The sequence below is a fragment of the Antedon mediterranea genome, chromosome 1 (genome assembly GCF_964355755.1).
Source record: "Antedon mediterranea chromosome 1, ecAntMedi1.1, whole genome shotgun sequence".
In the NCBI taxonomy this organism is placed as follows: domain Eukaryota; kingdom Metazoa; phylum Echinodermata; class Crinoidea; order Comatulida; family Antedonidae; genus Antedon; species Antedon mediterranea.
In genome coordinates, this window is record NC_092670.1 from 7,089,289 (window position 1) to 7,110,787 (window position 21,499).

Here is a 21,499-nt window from a genome sequence, read left to right on the forward strand (position 1 = left end):
TTGCACAAAGTGCTTGACGAAATAAATACATTGAATTGAATCGAATATATTCTTATTTTATATCTAAATCATTATTATAATTATGATCATTATAATGTCTTCATTTTTATTTTTTTTCCGATAAAAACTTAGAAAACGAGGCTCCAATTTTTTATACTTGTCCATCAAATATTACTATGGCTACTGATTATAATCAAGCATCAGCAATAGTCAACTGGAGTGACCCAAGTGTTTCGGACAACAGTGGAGAGCTCTTGATGAGTGTTCAGTCTCATATGTCTGGTGACATGTTTAGAATAGGGCAAACATTAGTTGTATATAATGCAACTGATCCTTACAACAACATAGCAGTTTGTTCTTTCATTATTTATATTTATGGTAAGTGCTGATTTTGTTTTATGATACATATGTTGATGTCCTGTAAGATACGATAACAACCACAGAAGAATTCAGCCCTCTTTATTTAGTATACGTATAGTTTGAAAATGACTTGGCGTGACCGAGTTATTTTCCATAATGTTACCTGTGTTGAAAATCATGATAGTGTGTTAAACATAGAAACACTTTTATTTGTAATGATAGTATCTAAATTTTGGTTTCAAGTTAATTTTGTTCACTCGAAATGTTTTACATTGCATTTAGTATTTCTTCAATTTACTATTGTTAATTTTCAATAGATGATGATGATCCAAACTTGCAGTGCCCATCTGATATTACAACTAATACAACATATGGCCAACATGACACATACAATGTCACCTGGAGTGATCCGATTGTAAATGACAATTCTGGTGAAGTTATAAAACCAACGTCCAAGTACATATCTGGAAACAATGCTTTTAACATTGGAAGTACTGTTGTTATATATGATGCAGTTGATAGCTCAGGCAATGCAGCAATGTGCAAATTTACAATTACTGTTACTGGTATGTATTCCTCCATTGTTTGTTGTATTTCAATTGAATATAATTTAAAATCAAAGCATTGTATGTACCTTTGCAAAGATGAAACAAAACATGGGGCGGAAATAAGTTATTCATCAGGAACCAATGTAATTTCCCGGTATTTTTAAAACATACGCCACAGTTTTTAAACCTTAGTTTATTGTAGTTCTTATAGTAATCCAGTTGTAGGTTAGTATTTAAATATACTTTGATATTTACATTAATTTATTTACATATAAATATTACAGTGCTCTATTTTATTTTAGATAAGGAAAATCCAGTTATCAATAACTGTCCAATTGATACGACAGTAAACACTACTACGGGACTACCGACTGCTAATATCTCTTGGATAGAACCAGAAGCAATTGACAATTCTGGATATTGGGGTCTCACAGCAGACATAGGACCAGGAAGTGATTTCCCAATTGGCAATATTGTGGTAACATACACTGCTGAGGATCCATACGAAAACACTGCTACGTGTTCATTTACTGTCACTGTAGAAGGTATGTTAATACTTATTCTGGCCAAAGTGATTATGAAGTAATCAGTAGCTTTGCTATTATATATAATTGTAGATTCTCAAAAGGAAAAGAAACAATCAGGTAAATCTAATCTGGTACATATACTGTACAATGTTTATTTATTTGTTTATAGGCCTATGTATTGCGTTTTTAAACCATATTCATGTTCGCCAATATTGTGTTCATGATGATAAAGATTTGTTATATTATTATAATTATAGATAACGAAGCACCGGTGTTTACATTCTGTCCTGATAGTCAGTCAGTAAATACTACTAACGGAGAATATATCGGTGTTGCTGCATGGGATACACCAACAGCTAGCGACAATTCGGAAACTTTACCAATTATCGTTGGCTCACACAACACCACTTTTAAATTCCCAGCTGGGAATACACTGGTTAAATACGCTGCAAATGATCCATACGATAATGTTATGACGTGTACTTTTACCATTACAGTTGAAGGTATTCTTTTGAGTAATTTCTCTCGTTGATTCATTTCATCTTCAAGTTATTATCCTCTATTCCATTGTAATTCTGATTTTTTCCACGTTACTTTCTTATAATTTTTTTTTACTCAGTACACTGTGTACAACACGATATTAAATACACGTGGTTCTGAACTTCTTTTTTTTTCTGTCATGAGCCATGTGATTAAACATTGAAGCTATTTCATTTTACAATTATGATTATATGTTGTCATCTTTTGTACTGTATACGTTATAAGCCTATGCCCATGTGGCCGTTTTTTCACATGTATATATTTGTTGTAACCGGGATCTACATTATAAGCTCCCTCTCCGTTTCTTTTTTCTCCATGTTCTTTATATATAAACTATATATATTTTTAAGAATGGAAATAAAAAAAGAATGCATTATTGTAGTGTTTTATTTAATTATAATAATATCTAAAAAAACTTGAAATCACAGATAATGAAGCACCAATTATTACGTCTTGCCCTGAAAATATTGAGACAACTACTGATACTATAACAGATTCTACCACTGTGACTTGGACACCTATTACTACAGCTACCGACAACTCGGGTGTAGCACCAAACATCACTACTTGTATTGAGCAAGGAGCAACATTGGCCATTGGGAATCATACCGTTGATGTAACTGCAACCGACAGTTCTGGAAACATCAACGCTACATGTTCTTTTAACATTGAAGTTTTAGGTAAAATGAATTCCTACATAATATACTCATCCTGGTATTAAAACTGCATGTAAATTTATTTTAACTTATTAACCATTTAAATTAATTAATTTGGCCTTCAATATCTAATTATTATCTAACTCAACCTAATTAGAGTATACTGGATTTTATTTTGGTAAAAATCAGTATCGAAATGAAGTAGGCCTATTATACCAGTTTACTGTATTTGCCATTACGTAAATTTATATATTTTTGCAGCTAAAACTATCCAAATAATCATCTTAATTTAATTCTTGTAGATGATGTACCTCCTGTACTTACATGTCCAAATGATACACTTGTTATGCTTGGAAATACAAGTTCTACCGTTGTTGTCAACTGGACACCAGCTAGTGTTTTTGATAATTCTGGGCTGGCTATAGTGCTTTATTCTTCACCAAAGATGAGTGGTGACAAGTTTAATATTGGCACCTTTGTTATTACTTATACTGCCATTGATGCATTTGACAATATAGCTACGTGTACTTTTACAATAACTGTTAGAGGTAAATGAAAAATCAACTTAATTTTTGTATTTTTATATTTTGCTGTAGGCGATGCAAGTTTCACAACTGGCTGCATAGACAAGTTTTATAATTCAAAGGTTCATGATCAAGTAGCTTGTCATATGATGCCAAATTGTAGAATGGTTATAAGGTCTGACCCATATACAATATTTTAAACTGTATTGATTTTTTTTATAGATTTGGAATTACCATATTTTGAAAAATGTCCGGAATCGTTTACCGTAGGAACAGATCCTGGATTAGCAACAGCTAATGTGTCATGGGTTGAACCAGTTGCTATTGACAATAATGGTATAAACAGAACAGTGCAGAATTATTATCCCAATCAGATGTACAATATTTCAACATACACTGTGATGTATATTGCTTATGATAACTCAAATAACAATGCAACCTGTGAATTTGTCATTTCAGTGGAAGGTAGGTATAACGCAAGCATTTGAATACGCAATCATTTGAATACCTAAATATATTTTGAGATTGGTGAATTGATTCCTTATTTTTAAACATCTTTTTGTAATTTGCACTTTATAAATTCAAAAACCATTACCCATTCACACGTACAATACAATATTCAGATGCTAGTTTTGTCATGGTCGGTATTATGTAAAATAAACGCCTAGATTGTTTCTGTCGTCTTGAAAATACTCGAAGTTGAAACACTGTCTAGAACCTGGACTATATATAAACGCCATTTAAAAAAACTCATGACTCATTGGTGTCGAAGATACATTTGTTTTAAGAGTTGACACAGAAACATGTTTACACGTTTGTATCAAGGTTATGTGTAAATCGAGTATTAATTATAGCCTACTTAGTTAATTAAATACCCCCACAAATTAAACACTGCTCTTCTGTTGCCTTATTTAAAAAATTGCTCAAAACTCATTTTTTCGACCACTAACATGCCCAGCGCCTTTGATTTTGTACCTCGGTCTTTGAATTGACGCTTTATAAATATTGATATAATAATAATAATAATAATAATAATATAATGGCAGGTTTACATCTTTCATACCTGGCTAACTTCTCTACCAGTACAACCACAGTGTGTTTTAACCTAAAGTATAAAACATGTTGGAGACTTATATAATATCAAAATGAAACATTGTTTTTTGTTCTTTCCAGATAAAGAACTTCCAAATATTATATGTCCTGATAATATAACAAAAGAAACAGATCCTGGAATAGCCTTGACATTAGTAACTTGGAATGTACCTGTACCAACTGATAATGTAGCAATTTTGCCAACCAGTGTAGTGGCTATTCCTCTCGTTTCTCCTCCTGTACATATTTCTATTACTGGTAATGTGGCATATGAGCAAGCTTACACAGCAGAAGATACTTCAGGGAACATTGCTTCCTGTACATTCTATATCACGGTTGAAGGTATTGTAACGAAAATCCATTCTCGGGTTCGTTCCCTTTTGGGGGGAAGGGTCTGCGGTACCACGGCACACTCGAATGAAACAAACAAATCAATTACAATTTTTGGAGTGACCTTTATTCTTCTCTGATTCCAAATTATTGGTAACAACCGATTATAATAATTAATTAGATTAGTTCTGCTATGACGCCGGACTTGAAACAACAGCGTAACCACCAGTAATGACGTAACCTCCAATAGTAGCGTAACCACCAACAACGGCGTAACCTCCAACATGCACGTAACCACCGATAAATGACGTAACCTCCAATAGTAGCGTAACCACCAACAGCACGTAACCACCAACAATGGCGTAACCTCCAACCAGCAACGTAACCACCAACAATGTGTAACCTCCACAGCACGTAACCACCAACAATGGTGTAACCTCCACAGCAACGTAACCACCAACAATGGCGTAACCTCCACAGCAACGTAACCATCAACAATGGCGTAACCTCCACAGCACGTAACCACCAACAATGTTGTAACCTCCACAGCAACGTAAGTTTCACCAACAATGGTGTAACCACCACAGCAACGTAACCACCAACAATGTGTAACCTCCACAGCACGTAACCACCAACAATGGTGTAACCTCCACAGCAACGTAACCACCAACAATGGCGTAACCTCCACAGCAACGTAACCACCAACAGTGGTGTAACCTCCAACAGCATGTACACCAACACAATGGTGTAACCTGTAACAGCAACGTAGCCACCAACAATGGTGTAACCTCCACAGCACGTAACCACGTACCGGCTAACAGGGTAACCACCAGTAGTCTTAACCACTGGCTAATAGGTGTACCCACCAGAAAAACAGTATCACAACCACGGGGTGTACCACGGGCTAACTGTATCTCAAGCCGTATCACAACCAGTAGGTGCAACCTCCGGCTCAGCTATCTCAAATAGTGATACAACCAGTACAGTAGGCGCAACCTCCGGCTCACTATGTCTCAAAAGCCCCTTTCTCACAGATGTGCCTGCAATATACCGGTACAGTGCTGGCGTCGTGCCGGTATCGTTACCGGCATATACCCATTCTCATCGGACTATCGTGCCGGAAATATAACCGGTATATACCGGCTTTCTGTGAGAAAGGAGTCGGGCATATTCGGCCAATAAAAAGTCCCTGACAAAATAATTATTGAGAGCGTCCTTTATTGTTATTATTTTTGTCTATCGATGATATGGCGGCGAATGTTAAGTTACAGATTATTATCTTCCTTTATAGCATATTTATGCAATACATGCTATGTACAGTATATTTTGAATATATTATACAGGTATAGCAATTAATTTGCCGTCATCGGCAATCTGTAAAACACCTTAGAAGGCTGTAGGCCTACAATTTACAAGGCGACGAAAGGTCAGGCACCAACAAACAAAGAGCTAATGGCCTAACCTAGCGGCCTATAGATTATGCTACAAATTTCTTCTTGTCCCCTTATTTTAAGCAGCTCTCTTATCTCATTATCCCTCCAGTTCGACATTATTATTGTTAATTGAATTGAATAGGCGCCAAAGTGATACACTTGACCGCGCAAGGTGTCAAAGCCTCAACGGGGAACCCCGGAATATAACGGCGATACGTTCTCACAGAATGCCCGTCTGGCATTGCGGGGAATATCCCTAGAATATTACTAGGTCTAAAGCAGGTCATGTCGATGCCGGAATGGTGCCGGCATGATGTCAAGACGACCCGTTCTCACAGAAAACCACACCGGCATGGTAATGGTATATTCCCGCAATATTCCTGGCACACAACTCTGTGAGAAAGGGGCTACATAGTGATACAACCAGTACAGTAGGCGCAACCTCCTGCTCACTATGTCTCCAACAGCAGCACAAGCGGTAGGCTGTACCCTCCGGCTAACTTACTTGCTGTGTCTTAAATCTCCTTTTATTATTCAGCTCTAATTTTCTCTTTCTTTTCTCCAATCCTCTCCACACCATGTTTTCCAATTGCTCTAATGTCCCTACTTATTTTACACGTCTTCTCCCTGCTTCTCCGCTTTTTCCAGCTCCAATCTATCCCTCCTTTTCAACGCAGCTCGAGGTAACCCTCCATTGCCTTCCTTCTCCAATCCCTCTCTGCCCTTTTTCTCACGTCCGTTCTCTACTTCTCCTCCTGCCTACTCTGCCTCCATCTGCCGCCCTCTATCTTTTTCTTCTACCCCAAAATCATTACAGTATTGTACATTCTTCAGTTTCTGAATCTCATGGTTTACACTACTGTTTTAGAAAAACATGAGTATGTTGAAATCGACATCAAGTATTAATATGTTGAAATTTACAAGGGACGACGTTGAATTGTTGCATTAAAATATACATTGGGTAATGGTAATATCTGTCAATCATGTGACAGGTTTGGGTTCAAAACCGTTACCATTTGCTTGTATCTCCAGTCAATGTTCTTTATACTCATTGCCTCGTATCTCGTGCTTGATCCGTGTGTGTAAATTCTTCGTGGTACCATAAACGGTATGGTACATGATTAAAAAACCTATGGGATTATCTTCCATTTTGCTGATCGTGGTCCTATACACTAAGCCTACTGCGAGAGCAGTCTTTTACCGAAGAGGTCACCTCTGAATACACGATAGACAAGTCAGTAAAAGTGAGATTTCTGTGGATACAATTTTAAGATAATCCGATTGCTGGTACAAAAGAAAAAAGAAATTCTAATAAATAATTTTCAACATTGTGTATAAATATTTTTTTAACAGATAAAGAACCACCTGTGATTACTGACTGTCCTCCGGATATGAATTTGACAACATTTTCAGGTATAAACTATACTACTGCTACTTGGACAGAACCAACGGCAGAAGATAATTCAGGAACTCCAAAACTTGTAACAACACACAGTAGTGGAAGCAAGTTTTACACAGTTGATACGATTGTAACATACACAGCCGAAGATGGTTTTATGAATACTGCTACGTGTAATTTTACAATAAATGTACAAGGTTAGTGTTAAATTTTAATTAGTTACTACTTCTACTTTTTTTATATTTTATATAATTCTTTAAAAAAATATTTCTAAAAACAAAAAACAAACAGGCATCACATAATAATGGTAATATGATATCAAATGATGTAAAGAAATAATCTGGTATGTCATCGTAAAATTAAAATGAAGAGTTCACAAAAAATGAACACAATTTAAGAGCATGTTATTCTTCTACAAGTGAAAATTAATAATTAATTGATGATTAATATGCTTACGATATTACTTTACTTTATTGCCAACAAAAACATAAACAATCTTCATTAACAAAAAGAGATAAGATTATTAACTTCATATCCCAAAAATGGTGGTTTGATCATTTAAACAAAAGTTATAAATCCTCATATTCTAACGATATCTCATATTGTTATTTATTAAGCAACACAATAAATGTTTCATAGTATCACTTTTACAATAGGAGAATGTTTTATATATATATATATATATATATATATATGTATGATTTGTTTAGATATTGAACCGCCAGAGGCGTTGACCTGCCCAGATAATTATACCTATAGTACAGACCCTGGAGTTCCTTACAAAAAAGACATTAATTGGACAGTACCTGTATTCCAGGATAATTTACCTGGGCTCTTAGATTACAGCAGTAATATAAATCCGTCATCAAATACATTTCAACTCGGAACTACAATGGTGACGTATGAATCTACAGACTCATCAATGAACACTGGGTATTGTATTTTCTACACAACAGTCATTGGTAAGAAATTACATTGCTATATTTTTAAAATCCCTCCTCACTCAATTATGTCCGCTATATTGGAGCCAAGATGGCGGATAATGGCCAAATGTCATACAAAAATTCCCAGTACAATTGCGGTCATTTTGATACCCATGTGCGTGCAGTGTATAATGTGTATAATGACCAAATGTAGAAAATCTCGCTTCTTTTATAATAATAGATGATGAAAACCCACAAATATCCTGTCCTGACAATTTGAATATCCATGCTGGTGACGGGTCATCTGTAGCGGTGGTCAAATGGTCACTGAATATCACCGATAACACCGATGACTTACGAGTGTCTGGGACCGGTACACAGTACAATCAATCTGGACATGAGTTTCCAATTGGCATTACAACATTAGAGTATGTGGTAACAGATGGATTTGGAAACATGGATAACTGCACTTTTACAGTAATTGTTATAGGTACGACTTTTTATTCATTTGTTACGGTATACCATGAGAGTGTTATGCATCAAACCGCCACTTTCTTAACATAGCAAGCATTAAACACTGTTATGTTGTAATATCTAATATTTGAATTTATACTTTCTATAGATGAGCAAGATCCAGTATTTAAAACATGTCCAGATAGTATTATTACAGAAACTGATCCAAGGGCATCGACTACACGTGTAAATTGGGACACTCCTGACATTGAAGATAACTCAGGTCAAGTGTCACTAGTTGCGTCAACGAGTCCTGATAGTTCGTTTAATATTGGAACCACTTCTGTTGTATACATTGCTAGTGATAACAGCAATAACATTGCAATATGTTCATTTAATGTCACTGTTGAAGGTAATTCAGATAAAAGAATGTTTACAATAATAATGTATTCGAAATGTTACAATATTACACAAAACCTAATTTATATGTATGTGCTGGACAAAAATAATTATTAACACAATTGTTGTTCTAATAGATACCGAAGCGCCTGTTTTAGAGTGTCCTCGTGACATCATTGATGTAGCAACCACCACATTGGGAATCAGCATTACTTGGCCAGATCCCAGATATACTGATAATTCAGAAAAACCTGTAAATATAAGTTCAACACGAACATCAGGAGATGTATTTACTTTTGGGACACATACTGTAACGTACACTGGAATTGACCAATCAGAAAACAGCGGTACATGTCAATTTGAAATCAAAATAGGAGGCAAGTATTATGAATGTTCAAAAGATTTTAATCTTTTGAACAGAAATTGATTGACACAGAAAGAGGAAAGAAGTATTGTCTGAAAATTGTTTTCATTGAATCTTTACTAGTCAAGCCTGCTACATCAATGAAAACACATTTTTAGACAATACAGTCAACATAGTTATATAGTATCTAAGTGTGACGTAGTTAATGTACTGTACAATAAACCTCAAATAACCCAATTCAAGGTTAGTTTAATTTGTAATTCTCTGAATTTAAATTAGAATCAGATACAAAACTGGCACATTTGTATTATATTTAAGTTTGTTTCCTATTAAACAAATCAAAAGCGTCTTGTATAGGTTATAATTGATGTTGCAATATTTATTTTCACAGATTCGTGTACTTCTTCACCTTGTCAAAATGGAGGAACCTGTGCACAGTTAGAGACAGACTTTGAATGCAACTGTCCTGTATTATATGAAGGCAACTTATGTCAAATACCACCAGGTATCTATAATAACCAAGTTGGTAATCTCGTAGTACGAGACCGAATTGTATCCTATTTGTTATTTTGCATTGTATCTAAAACTCCCTGTTTCACATTGTTATTTAGGAACGATGGGCCATTTCATTATTTTGAATGTTTTTTTATTATTTGCTAGCAGTAAAAACAAGCAATTATAGAATAATACATTTGTAACGATGATTCATGATGCAATTTTGCTTCACTGATATTTAGTGAGGTTAATAATAAACAATATGAATTTGAAACCAATATACCAGACAAATTTCAAATACAACTAGTATACATATATTACATAATATTTAGGTGAGCCAACAGCAGAAATTCAACCTTTATCGAAGAGTGTTAATTTGCAAAGTACAGTCACTTTTGAATGTATTATAACTTACTCAATTGATTGGCGTTGGTATAAAGACGACGTTGAACTCTCATCTGAAACACAAAGTCTAAAGTTCCTCACACTAAATGAAGTTGGTCTGGAAAATCAAGGCTATTATTATTGCAAAGCGTTTGGAGTATCACCACATGATGGCGTAACAGATAATTCAATAAAAGCAGTTCTTGTTGTTAAAGGTACACGTATTACAGTACTTACTTCAAAGCTACTAGAAAATAGACACAAATTGTAATTTAAGAAGGGATCATTATAAAGATACTGTCTGTTCAGAGGTGCATTATGAAATAATTTGATATCCTCATAAGGAATATTTTTTTCTCAGTTTATATTTTCAAAAAAATAGTCCAGAGAAAAAAAATAGATATAGATATAAACTTGTAACTCTAGAAAAGGGAATAACACTCAGACATACGTGTTAATGCCATGTAATAACACTCAGACATACGTGTTAATGCCATGTAATAACACTCAGACATACGTGTTAATGCCATGTAATTGAAAATTAAACGAGGCTTACCTGTAAGGTGAAGTTTGATGTAAATTCTACCATATCAGCAGTGGCACTTCTGGGTTAACATGAGAGGTACGACCAGTGTCCGCTAAGATCAGACTTCAAATCCTTGTGTGCACGATCCAACGTGGTAAGAAAAACCCGATAAGGGCGGGTAGCTAATAGGGAAGGGCATGTTAACCCAGAAGTGCCACTGCTGATATGGTAGAATTTACATCAAACTTCACCTTACAGGTAAGCCTCGTTTAATTTTCAATTCTACCATATCAACAGTGACGCAACTTCCGGGTTCCCATGAGACTTTAAAGCAGAGTGAACACAAGGACAAATTATCCAACACAGAATACTTGTTGCCATGCCAACGTTATTTTTATTACTCTATTGTAATACTGCAACATCATATGCATTTGTGTTACTATTATCAATTGGCTTATTGTAATACCTGTAGTAGCAGAGGCCTAACCTATGTGTTTTAAAATTTCATCCACCGGGATAGACCTACTGGCTTTAGAAGCACTAGCTGCCCTTGTACTATGCGCAGTAAACATAGCTGTATCAATTCCTGCTAGGCCCAGTAGTGTTTTAAGCCATCTGCCAATGGTGCTAACCCCAACGGATTTAAATGGTCTAACATACGAGATCAACAGTTTTGACTCGCTTCTCAGTGGCTGTATACGGTCCAAATATGATTCGAGGGTATTAAACACACACAATTCCTGTTTTGAATATTTCTTAAACCTTAGGGATGAAAAAAGTTTATTGGGCCGGTCCTGTTTAGCAAGTACAGTAATTGAAAAATCAAAGCTGTTTCCCGACTTTATCATACTCTTAGTGTCTAGTCCCGCCAGCATATTGCATCTCTGCCCTGACGTTAGAGCCATCAACATGACTAGTTTATATGATAAATCCCTGAGTGACAACTTATCTAATGGCTGCATTAGAGATAAGTAATCTAGAACAATGTTAGCGTCCCAGGTAACTGCGTACCTTGGAGCCGGAGGCCGGCAATTAAAAACCCCTTTCATATACTTGGTCACTAGTACATGACGTGTAATGGGTCGGTCCTCCCTGCCCTGATAGTCAGTGAAGCAACATGCTAACGCTGACCTAGCCGTGTTAAGCGAGGAGTAAGAAAGCCCTTCTTTAAAAAGGTTATTTAAAAACTTTAAGACATCTCCTACAACGGGGTGCAAGAAATCAATTTTTCTTTGAAAACAAAATTGACGCCACTTCCTGATGTGTACGTCATACTGCTTCCTTGTGCTCTGTCGCCAAGAACATAAGATGACGTCCTCAATTTCTGCCGGTAGGCTGACGTCAGCGATGATTTCCCTGACAACTTGCAAATTAGTAGACATAACTGTGAGTTTAGTGGATTGTGATGAATAAGTGGGTGTTCTAACACTGACTTGTTGACCCTCACCCAGCGTGGTGTGTCGATGAGTAAGTCGAGAACTCTCGTAAACCATGTCTGTGTTCTCCACAGTGGCACCACCATGATGCCCGTGGCCTGTTCCAGTAAAATTTTCTGTAGGCATCTAGCTATCAGACAAAAAGGGGGAAAAACATAAAATTGTTTAAATGTTGACCAATCACTGGTAAAAGCATCAATGATAACAGCTTTTGGATCTGGTTTCCAAGACGCATATGCCGGTACCCTATGATTAATTCGACTAGCAAATAAGTCAATATCCGGCACTGCAAAACAGTCAACAATCTTAGAAAAAATACCTGCATTCATTTGCCATTCTAACCCAGATACAAAATTTCTAGACAGAACATCTGCCTCTACATTTTTTATGCCCGAAGTATGAGCAGCGGTAAGCCAAATATTTCGCTCTATTGCCCAGTACCAAATCTTGTAGGCAACCGAATTACATGACCACGATTTCGTACCTCCCATACAATTTATATATGAGATCGCGTTGTCCGACATAATACGAATATTTACTTTGTGCAAATGGCCACAGAGTGCCTGTAAGCCAAATAGCACTGCAAGCATTTCTAGAATGTTTATGTTGTGAACAGCTTCCTCTAGGGACCACAGCCCCTGCGTTCTGCGCTCGTCAACTATGGCCCCCCAGCCCTTGCGGGAAGCATCTACGAAGATCGTATAGTTAATAGGGCCATGATTAATCAGTTTTGAGGCTGTTGGGAGAAATGTTATCCACCATTCAAGTTCAATTATACTCTCCTCCGAGAGGATCATCATCACCTCAAAATTACCGGCTGAATGCCGCAATGCCAAATCTTTGTCTCGGACAAGATGTCTGTAGTGTAACGGTCCATATCCCACGCCTGGGAATGTCGCAACAAGCTTACCTATGAGTGAAGCAAATGCCCGGATGCTACCAGATTTCTTAAATACAAACTCTCTGCAAAGGCCAACAATGCTTGATATCTTTGCTTTGGTAATCGAAACAGACATAGACACCGAGTTTAATTGAAATCCCAGGTATTCTAACTGATGAGTGGGTCTAAGTACAGATTTTTCCCGATGCACTGAAAACCCTAATTTTGTTAGCAGCATTGTAGCTTGCAACGTAGCCTCTTGACACCCCACCAATGTGTCGTCAGTGTAAAACGAGTCATCAATGTAGCCGAGGCATGAGATACCAAAGCTACTCCCTAAAGTAGAAAAAACTGGCTTCAGCAGCTTTGTAAAAACGCGAGGGCTACAAGATAAGCCCATAGGTAGCGCATTAAATTGGTAAAATACACCTTTCCAACAACATTTAAGAAACCGTCTATACTTTGCTGCAATAGGCACCGAATAATAAGCGTCCCGGAGGTCGATGGATCACATAAAACACCCCGGCTTCATAAGCTTTATTGGCGAATCTATCGTGTCCATTTTAAAATGCCTATAAGTGACATACTCATTAAGTTCCTTAAGGTTGCAAATAACTCTATATTTACCCGGTTCTTTTTTGGGACGGATAAATATAGGCGAAACAAAATCTCCCTTACATAGTTTGGAAATGTCAATAACCCTTTTGGCCAAAAAAGATGCAAGTTCTGAGTCAATAGCTCGTTGCTCAGCAACAGAAAATTGCGACTCTAATTGTCGCTTATAGCCAGCCTGCACAGGCATAGCTTCAAATTTAATTTCACAATTGGTAACACATGACAGAACAAAGGGATCCGTAGTGATCTCTTCCCAATGGTCCACGCAGAACCTTAATTGACCTGCAATAAAACTAACATGATTATTAAGAATTCTATCAATCTGATTAACAAAACTGACCTCTACTCTCGATTTCCCTTTGGTTGAGCAGCCAACCGGGCTCCCTGTCTGCGTTGGCAGGAGCCCTTTCCTCCTAAAAAAGACTGGTTTGACTGGTACCTCTGGAACCCTGAACAACTTCTACCTCGGCCGCGGAACCCAACTCGTCTGGCTGCTGCATATGGGTGGTATCCACGACCCCGACCTCTTCTAGCACCTGATAATTTCTCGCCAAGTTTGTTTGATTTGAAGAGATCATCTATCTGTTTGGTAACATCATCTCCAAAGAGCTCTGTGGTTATGGGAGTCGTAACCCCACAGAGTGCAACAAATCGTGCATTAAGGTCTGGTTTTAACATCTCCCTTCGCTTCAGGTTAAACTCCCGGTTTGCAGTCAGCGCTATAACCAGTGCATGCGTCAATGTAGTTTTCAAATCACCTGAGGCCTTGTGACATTCTTGGAGCAGAGCATACATAGAGTTTACGAACAGTGCCTGCACTTTCTGCAACCCAACATCATTGGTCCTAGTAGAAGGTTTCAACTGGCCCCACACAGGTAAGTTCACCTTGGGTGTGATTAGCATTTCACAGTTGAGTGGTCGAAGATATTTTCCAGTAAGCTCAGTCATCTTTGCAGAGGGTATCCTTCCACTAATCAGGTCACTTACAATTGTAGCCAATTTATCATCCACAGCTGGCCCTGTAAGTGTGGCTGTACTAAATTCAGCTGCTAAGTCAGCAAAATCACTGGTTTGACTAGCTGTAGCTACCTCCTCTTGCCCACTTGTGTACTAATCAATGCGTTGTGCTGTTTGTGCTGCGGGGAGCTCATCATCCGACCACACAGGCATATAGGAATGGCCCTCATCAGGCTCCTCTGTGAAGCCAACCATATCTTTGACTTGTTGAACCAAATCTTGCTTCATGCTGTTCACCATTGACAACATCGAGTTAATCAACTCCTCCTTTAATTTATCACTAACACTAGAAGCTGCACCACCTGGCGAGCCATCATGTTCTGCCATATTAGAAAGTCTATGGAGACAGAATAACAGTACTATATAGCTTAGTCACTGTACATCAACCCAAGAAATCTCATCGCTTGCCTTATTATAACACCTGTATGCAACAGACATACCATTAAGGTCATGACCTGCTTAGTATACTCGCATACATGCACATTTGCCAGTCAAGGCCTAGCTAGCAATACCTACTATTAATTAGTAATAGCATAGAGAAATTATAATATCTCTATGGTAATAGGCCTGCTCTTGGCCTAGTAGTATAGTAGAAGGCTCAACAACCGCCTGATATAGCAATGAATTTATAACTTATAAATTATAGCCTTTTTAACGCATTGGCTAATTGAGTGAACGGAGACTATCAGCTTACTCTCCATTGTGCAGGTGTGTAAAACAAAACACTGCATTAGGGAAACGAGTAACTTACTTTCCCTTTAACAAAAATATGCGGCATGCCACAGCCTGCATAACATTCCATAGATTAAAGCCTCACTTGCACGCCATCATTCCCAATAGCCTACTCCGAATTCATCATAAGATAAGGAGATAGAAATAAAGACATATAGGCTAAATTAAGGGCGTCCGTACGGTAATACAGTCCGCCCAGTCCTCTTGCAACTACACCTAAAGCAAAATTTTACCTTTTATGAAGCCCACAACTGCGATGATCCTCACGCCGTATGTATCTAAAGAAACAATATCCAACTAGCGCACACGTCTGACCTGTCGCGGTTCTGGAGGTACAATGATCTTAACGGACACTGGTCGTGCCTCTCATGGGAACCCGGAAGTTGCGTCACTGTTGATATGGTAGAATAAGGGTGTCACGAAAGCTCAAACCACGAAAGCTCAGAACCCCTAAGACCTAAGATCACGAAAGCTAAGACCCAACACCTAAGATTACAAATATTTATCTTTCGCACCTGCCTTGTATTTTAACTCCCAACATTTATTCTGAATACCACACCTTAGAATTGGCACTTTCATGAAAAGGAATCACATAAAAAGTAACAAATACATTTTTAAATTGATGATTTTACAGACGTTTTTCTCGCACACAAAATGACTAGCCTACAGTACAGTAGGCCTACCCCATGGGCCATGTTCAATGTTTTTGTTTCTATGGAACGTCAAAAGAGCAAAAATTATATAGAGGGCTGAAAACTCTGTGGAGTCCATCTACAGTGTGGATGGAACAATGTAAAATTGTAATGATAATAGTATAATCATGCAAGTACGAAGAAATAAATACTGGCAAATAAATTTTAATTTAAAAATCATGATAAGTTTTTTTGTTTCGTTTTCTTTCTGTTTTTATACTTGTACTATTATTGTTGCTCTTTTGGCGCTCCATAGAAACAAAAACATTGAGCATGGGGAGCTCGAGGAGTTACATTGTCATTACAGTATACAAAGAAACACATCAATTTAAAGGATTTATTTATTTGTTATTATGTGTTTTTCCTTCTGAAAGTACTTATAAGTCCTAATTTTAAAGTGTGGTGTTCAGGATAAAGTTAGTCAACAAATTTGGAGTCAAAATACAAGAAAGGCAGGTGCGTAAGAAAAAAATCCTCTGAAGCAACACAATGGAGTAAATATATACCAACAAACAACCCGTCAAGTTTGTTTGTTGTAAAGAAAAAATATACATTTACTCAACGGGCGAAAATAATGTGAGTTTATCTATGTTCATCGGTAGTATTAAATTATATTTATGGTAATAAATGAAACCTACTGTGTTTAAAATTATGTATGGATAAACAAGTATTGTTTTTAAGCTGTAGTATATCTTAGTATTTGTAATCTTAGGTGTTGGGTCTTAGCTTTCGTGATCTTAGGTCTTAGGGGGTCTGAGCTTTCGTGGTCTGAGCTTTCGTGACACCCGGTAGAAGAACACTCAGACATACGTGTTAATGCCATGTAATAACACTCAGACATACGTCTTAATGCTATGTAATAACACTCAGACATACGTGTTAATGCTATGTAATAACACTCAGACGTACGTGTTAATGGCATCTAATAACACTTAGACATACGTGTTAATGCCATGTAATAACACTCAGACATACGTATTAATGCCATCTAATAACACTCAGACATACGTGTTAATGCCATGTAATAACACTCAGACATACGTGTTAATGCCATGTAATAACACTCAGACATACGTGTTAATGCCATGTAATAACACTCAGACATACGTGTTAATGCCATGTAATAACACTCAGACATACGTGTTAATGCCATGTAATAACAATCAGACATACGTGTTAATGCCATGTAATAATCAAAGTCCTACTTTAGGTCAAAAAAAGACTGTTTTCAGTTACTTAGATCAAATATGCACTGGAAACTTACCCGTATGCCTTTGTATTAACATAGAATGTGTAGTATTAGAAAACATATAAACTTATGTTAAGTAACATCAATTGAAGTTTATTTATGCATTCAACGAAAGGGTATAATTAAAATCTGTTTTCACATGTTATAGATTTTAACATTCATTATCAATATAGATTGCATTATATGAATATGATATTTAGTATTCTTTAGAAATAGCTATTGCTATTGAATAATATGGTGCAGTACAATTCTTACTAACTTTGTATCTATTATTATACAGATGCTATTGCTGTGCCAACAGTGTTAATTTTCCTAAATTTTCAATTTACTTCGGCAATGAACAACCCTTCCTCTGAAGAATTCCAAAACACTTCTACTATAATTGCAAATTTGGTAGGTTTTCATTAGTTTATTCTTTTTGAAAATGGTTAAAACATTATTTATTATAGCCTGAGCATAATATTATCGCTTTCTATGATTATTTTACATCTACATTTTTCACATTATTTTAGGTTGTCAGTTTATTCATCTCTATTGATTGATTTCTATTCGATATTCAATCAAAATGGTAATGGATACAACATATACATAATAAAAAAAATAGACTGTTATTATCTTTTGATATTGTAATAATTTTGGGGTAGAAGGAAAAGATAGAGGGCGGCAGATGGAGGCAGAGTAGGCAGGAAGAGTAGCAGAGAACGGACGTGAGAAAAAGGGCAGAGAGGGATTGGAGAAGGAAGGCAATGGAGGGTTACCTCGAGCTGCGTTAAAAAGGAGGGAGAGATTGTAGCTGGAAAAGCGGAGAAGCAGGGAGAAGACGTGTAAAATAAGTAGAGACATTAAAGAAATTGGAAAACAAAGTGTAGACAAGATTAGAGAAAAGAAAGAGAAAATTAGAGCGGAATAATAAAAGGAGAGTTAAGACACAGCAAGTAAAGTTAGCCGGAGGGTACAGCCTACCGCTTGTGTTGCTGTTTGAGACATAGTGAGCCGGAGGTTGCGCCTACTGTACTGGTTGTATCACTATTTGAGACATAGTGAGCCGGAGGTTGCGCTTACTGTACTGGTTGTATCACTATTTGAGATAGCTGAGCCGGAGGTTGAGATAGCTGAGCCGGAGGTTGCACCTACTGGTTGTGTTACTGCTTGAGATACAGTTAGCCCGTGGTACACCCTGTGGTTGTTATACTGCTTTGCTGGTGGGTACACCTATTAGCCAGTGATTAAACACGGGCAATACGACTTGGAGTTTTATTGAGACATTTTGCGTTTATGATTCTTGTTTTAAGTGGAGATATATCGTCTAACCCTGGACCCACAACTTGTGATCCATGTGGGCTGTGTTCAGGATCTGTGAAATCAAATCAACGAGGTATCTGCTGCGATGGATGTGACTCATGGTACCACATTAAATGTGCGAATATCTCTATTAAAGAATACAATCGCCTTGCCAAATCGGATTCGGACTGGCATTGCTACTCATGTATGGTACCTATCTTCAGTGATTCATTATTTGAAGATGATACTATTAATATATCTGATGTTTCGTACACGGAGTTGTTAAATGCCAATTTGGAAAACGAGGATAGGCTGCTCAACGAGATGGAATGTAAACTTCTTTGTGGTAAGGGTTTGATATTTATTCACCTTAACGTTAGAAGTTTACGTAACAAAATCGATCAAATTCGAGAAATTGCAAAAAATACGAACGCATCAGTCATTGCAATAAGTGAGTCGTGGCTCGATGATTCAATCAATGATGTTGAAATAAAAATTGAACATTTCTCAATAGAAAGGAAAGACAGAAATGGAAAAGGGGGTGGAGTGTGTTTATATATACGCAATACTATTTCATACTCCGTCAGAAATGATTTGGACAGAGAGGATATCGAATGCAAATGGATTGATATAATTTTGCCAAAGTCGAAGCCAATTTTAACCGGTGTTTGCTATCGCCCACCAAAACAAGGTACATTTTTTAACTGTTTAGAAAACCTGCTTATGACTGTTGGAAACTTCATTGCTCAAGAAATTATTATTCTTGGAGACTTTAATGTAAATGTTTTAAATTGTAATCGTAACAACTATGAGTCAGTGACTAACTTCTGTAATATTTTCGGTCTTGAACAACTTATCACTGAACCAACTAGGATCAGTGATAACAATAGCTCAGCAATAGATTTGATCTTTGCCAGTGATCCTTTAAAAATTAAGGCCAGTGGAGTAATTCCTATTGGACTAAGTGATCACTTTTTAACGTTTTGTAGACGAAAACGGACTAATATCATTTCTGGCATACACAGAACAATTGATGTTAGATCAATGAAAAATTACAGTTCTGATTCACTGACTCATATGCTTAATAGTATTGACTGGTCAGATTGTATTAGTTTAACTTGTGTTCAATCTTCATGGGATACATTTAAAGATAAGTTTCTGCGTATAATTGATTCAATTGCTCCTAAAAAAAAGTTAGGGTTAAAGTAAAAGATCAACCATGGTTTGACTCCGAATTAAGAGATCTTATTAGGCAAAGAGACAAAATGTTAATTAGATATCGTAGTACAAAGGATGTGATGCATCTCAAAGGTTTTAAAAAACTCCGAAATAGTGTAAATTATAAAATTAAAAAAGCTAAAGTAAATTTTTATTCTGAACAACTTCAAGAAAATAAATACAAACCAAAACAATTATGGAAAGTTCTTAAAGGTCTTGGAACCTCTAAATCAATAATAATAATGACAAGAAACAGGTTAGTCTTGAGATCAACAATGAATATGTTCATGATAAGAAAGAAGTTGCTGAAGAGTTTAATTCGTACTTCACCAACGTTGCTTGAGAGCTAGTAAACAAACTTGACCCTCCTAGTAATACTTATAACTTGGAACATGTCAATGTCTTTTACAGTAGCAAAGGTGTCTTTCCTAATGATTTTTCTTTCATAGAATTATCTGAAGATAATGTTCTTAAAGCTTTGACACAATTATCGACGAGTAAAGCTACCGGAATAGATACTCTACCAGCCAAATTCTTCAAATATGGGGCTTCTGCAATAGCAAAACCATTAACTCATATTATTAAGTTGTCCTTCACATCCGGTATTGTACCCAAAGAATGGAAATTAGCGAGAGTCATCCCAATTCACAAAAAGGGTAGTAAAACGGTGGTAGGTAACTATCGTCCGGTGTCTATACTCTCGGCTTTTTCTAAAGTTGTTGAAAGACTAGTACATGACCAATTGATGGAATACCTTAATTCTAAATCACTTATCTATGATTTCCAATGTGGGTTCCGAGCAAATTTTTCGACAGATCTTTGTTTAATTCACCTAACTGACCATATTAAAAAGAATTGGGATAAAGGTAATTTAACAGGTATGATAGTCTTAGACCTACAAAAGGCTTTCGATACTGTAGACCATCAGATTTTACTAGGCAAAATGAGAGCATTAGGATTGTCCCAAACAGTAATAGGTTGGTTTAAATCATATTTAACAGATAGATGGCAGGTAGTTGATAATTGTGGTACTCTTTCAACGTGGAAAAAAATAACATGTGGGGTTCCTCAGGGGTCAATATTGGGCCCACTGTTGTTCTTAATGTATGTGAATGATATGGAATCTGCATTGAGTAGTAAACTGCTCCTTTATGCCGATGATTCTGCTATAGTTGTATCTGATAAAAGTGTCGCCAATATACAAAATGTATTGTCAAAAGAATTAAAATCTATTAATTCTTGGTTATTAGATAATAGATTGTCATTGCATCTAGGCAAAACGTATTCAATTCTATTTGGATCTAAACGTAAACTCAGAAATCAACAAGAATTGAAAGTTACGTGCAATGATTATATAATCACAAAGTTATCTAGGACTTGAACTCGATAACAATCTAACTGGAGATTATATAGGTAAATCAGTTGT

At 36.6% G+C, this 21,499-nt stretch overlaps 2 protein-coding genes across 2 annotated transcripts; both read left to right on the plus strand.

The window, feature by feature from the left end:
• The first annotated feature begins 176 nt into the window (after positions 1–176).
• On the plus strand, positions 177–4,809 carry LOC140050321 (hyalin-like). The gene is made up of 9 exons (XM_072095468.1): positions 177–378; positions 678–926; positions 1,211–1,453; positions 1,693–1,938; positions 2,404–2,655; positions 2,934–3,179; positions 3,378–3,620; positions 4,329–4,615; positions 4,759–4,809. Exons 1-9 carry the CDS (start codon positions 177–179, stop codon positions 4,807–4,809), a joined length of 2,019 nt encoding a protein of 672 aa, XP_071951569.1.
• A 3,632-nt stretch (positions 4,810–8,441) lies between these two features.
• Positions 8,442–10,698, plus strand: LOC140050330 (hyalin-like). Its single transcript, XM_072095482.1, has 6 exons — positions 8,442–8,490; positions 8,574–8,822; positions 8,955–9,197; positions 9,322–9,561; positions 9,940–10,053; positions 10,376–10,698. Exons 1-6 carry the CDS (start codon positions 8,442–8,444, stop codon positions 10,696–10,698), a joined length of 1,218 nt encoding a protein of 405 aa, XP_071951583.1.
• The last annotated feature ends 10,801 nt before the right edge of the window (positions 10,699–21,499 follow it).

Excerpts from the sequence above, each read along its gene's own strand:
- LOC140050321 (XM_072095468.1), top strand. The coding sequence starts at position 177 with ATGGCTACTGATTATAATCAAGCATCAGCAATAGTCAACTGGAGTGAC. Across the intron at positions 379-677 it reads TTTCATTATTTATATTTATG|ATGATGATGATCCAAACTTG; the intron begins GTAAGTGCTGAT and ends AATTTTCAATAG. Across the intron at positions 4,616-4,758 it reads TAACGAAAATCCATTCTCGG|ATTAGTTCTGCTATGACGCC; the intron begins GTTCGTTCCCTT and ends ATAATTAATTAG.
- LOC140050330 (XM_072095482.1), top strand. The coding sequence starts at position 8,442 with ATGGCGGATAATGGCCAAATGTCATACAAAAATTCCCAGTACAATTGC. Across the intron at positions 8,491-8,573 it reads AAATTCCCAGTACAATTGCG|ATGATGAAAACCCACAAATA; the intron begins GTCATTTTGATA and ends TTATAATAATAG. Across the intron at positions 8,823-8,954 it reads TTTTACAGTAATTGTTATAG|ATGAGCAAGATCCAGTATTT; the intron begins GTACGACTTTTT and ends TACTTTCTATAG.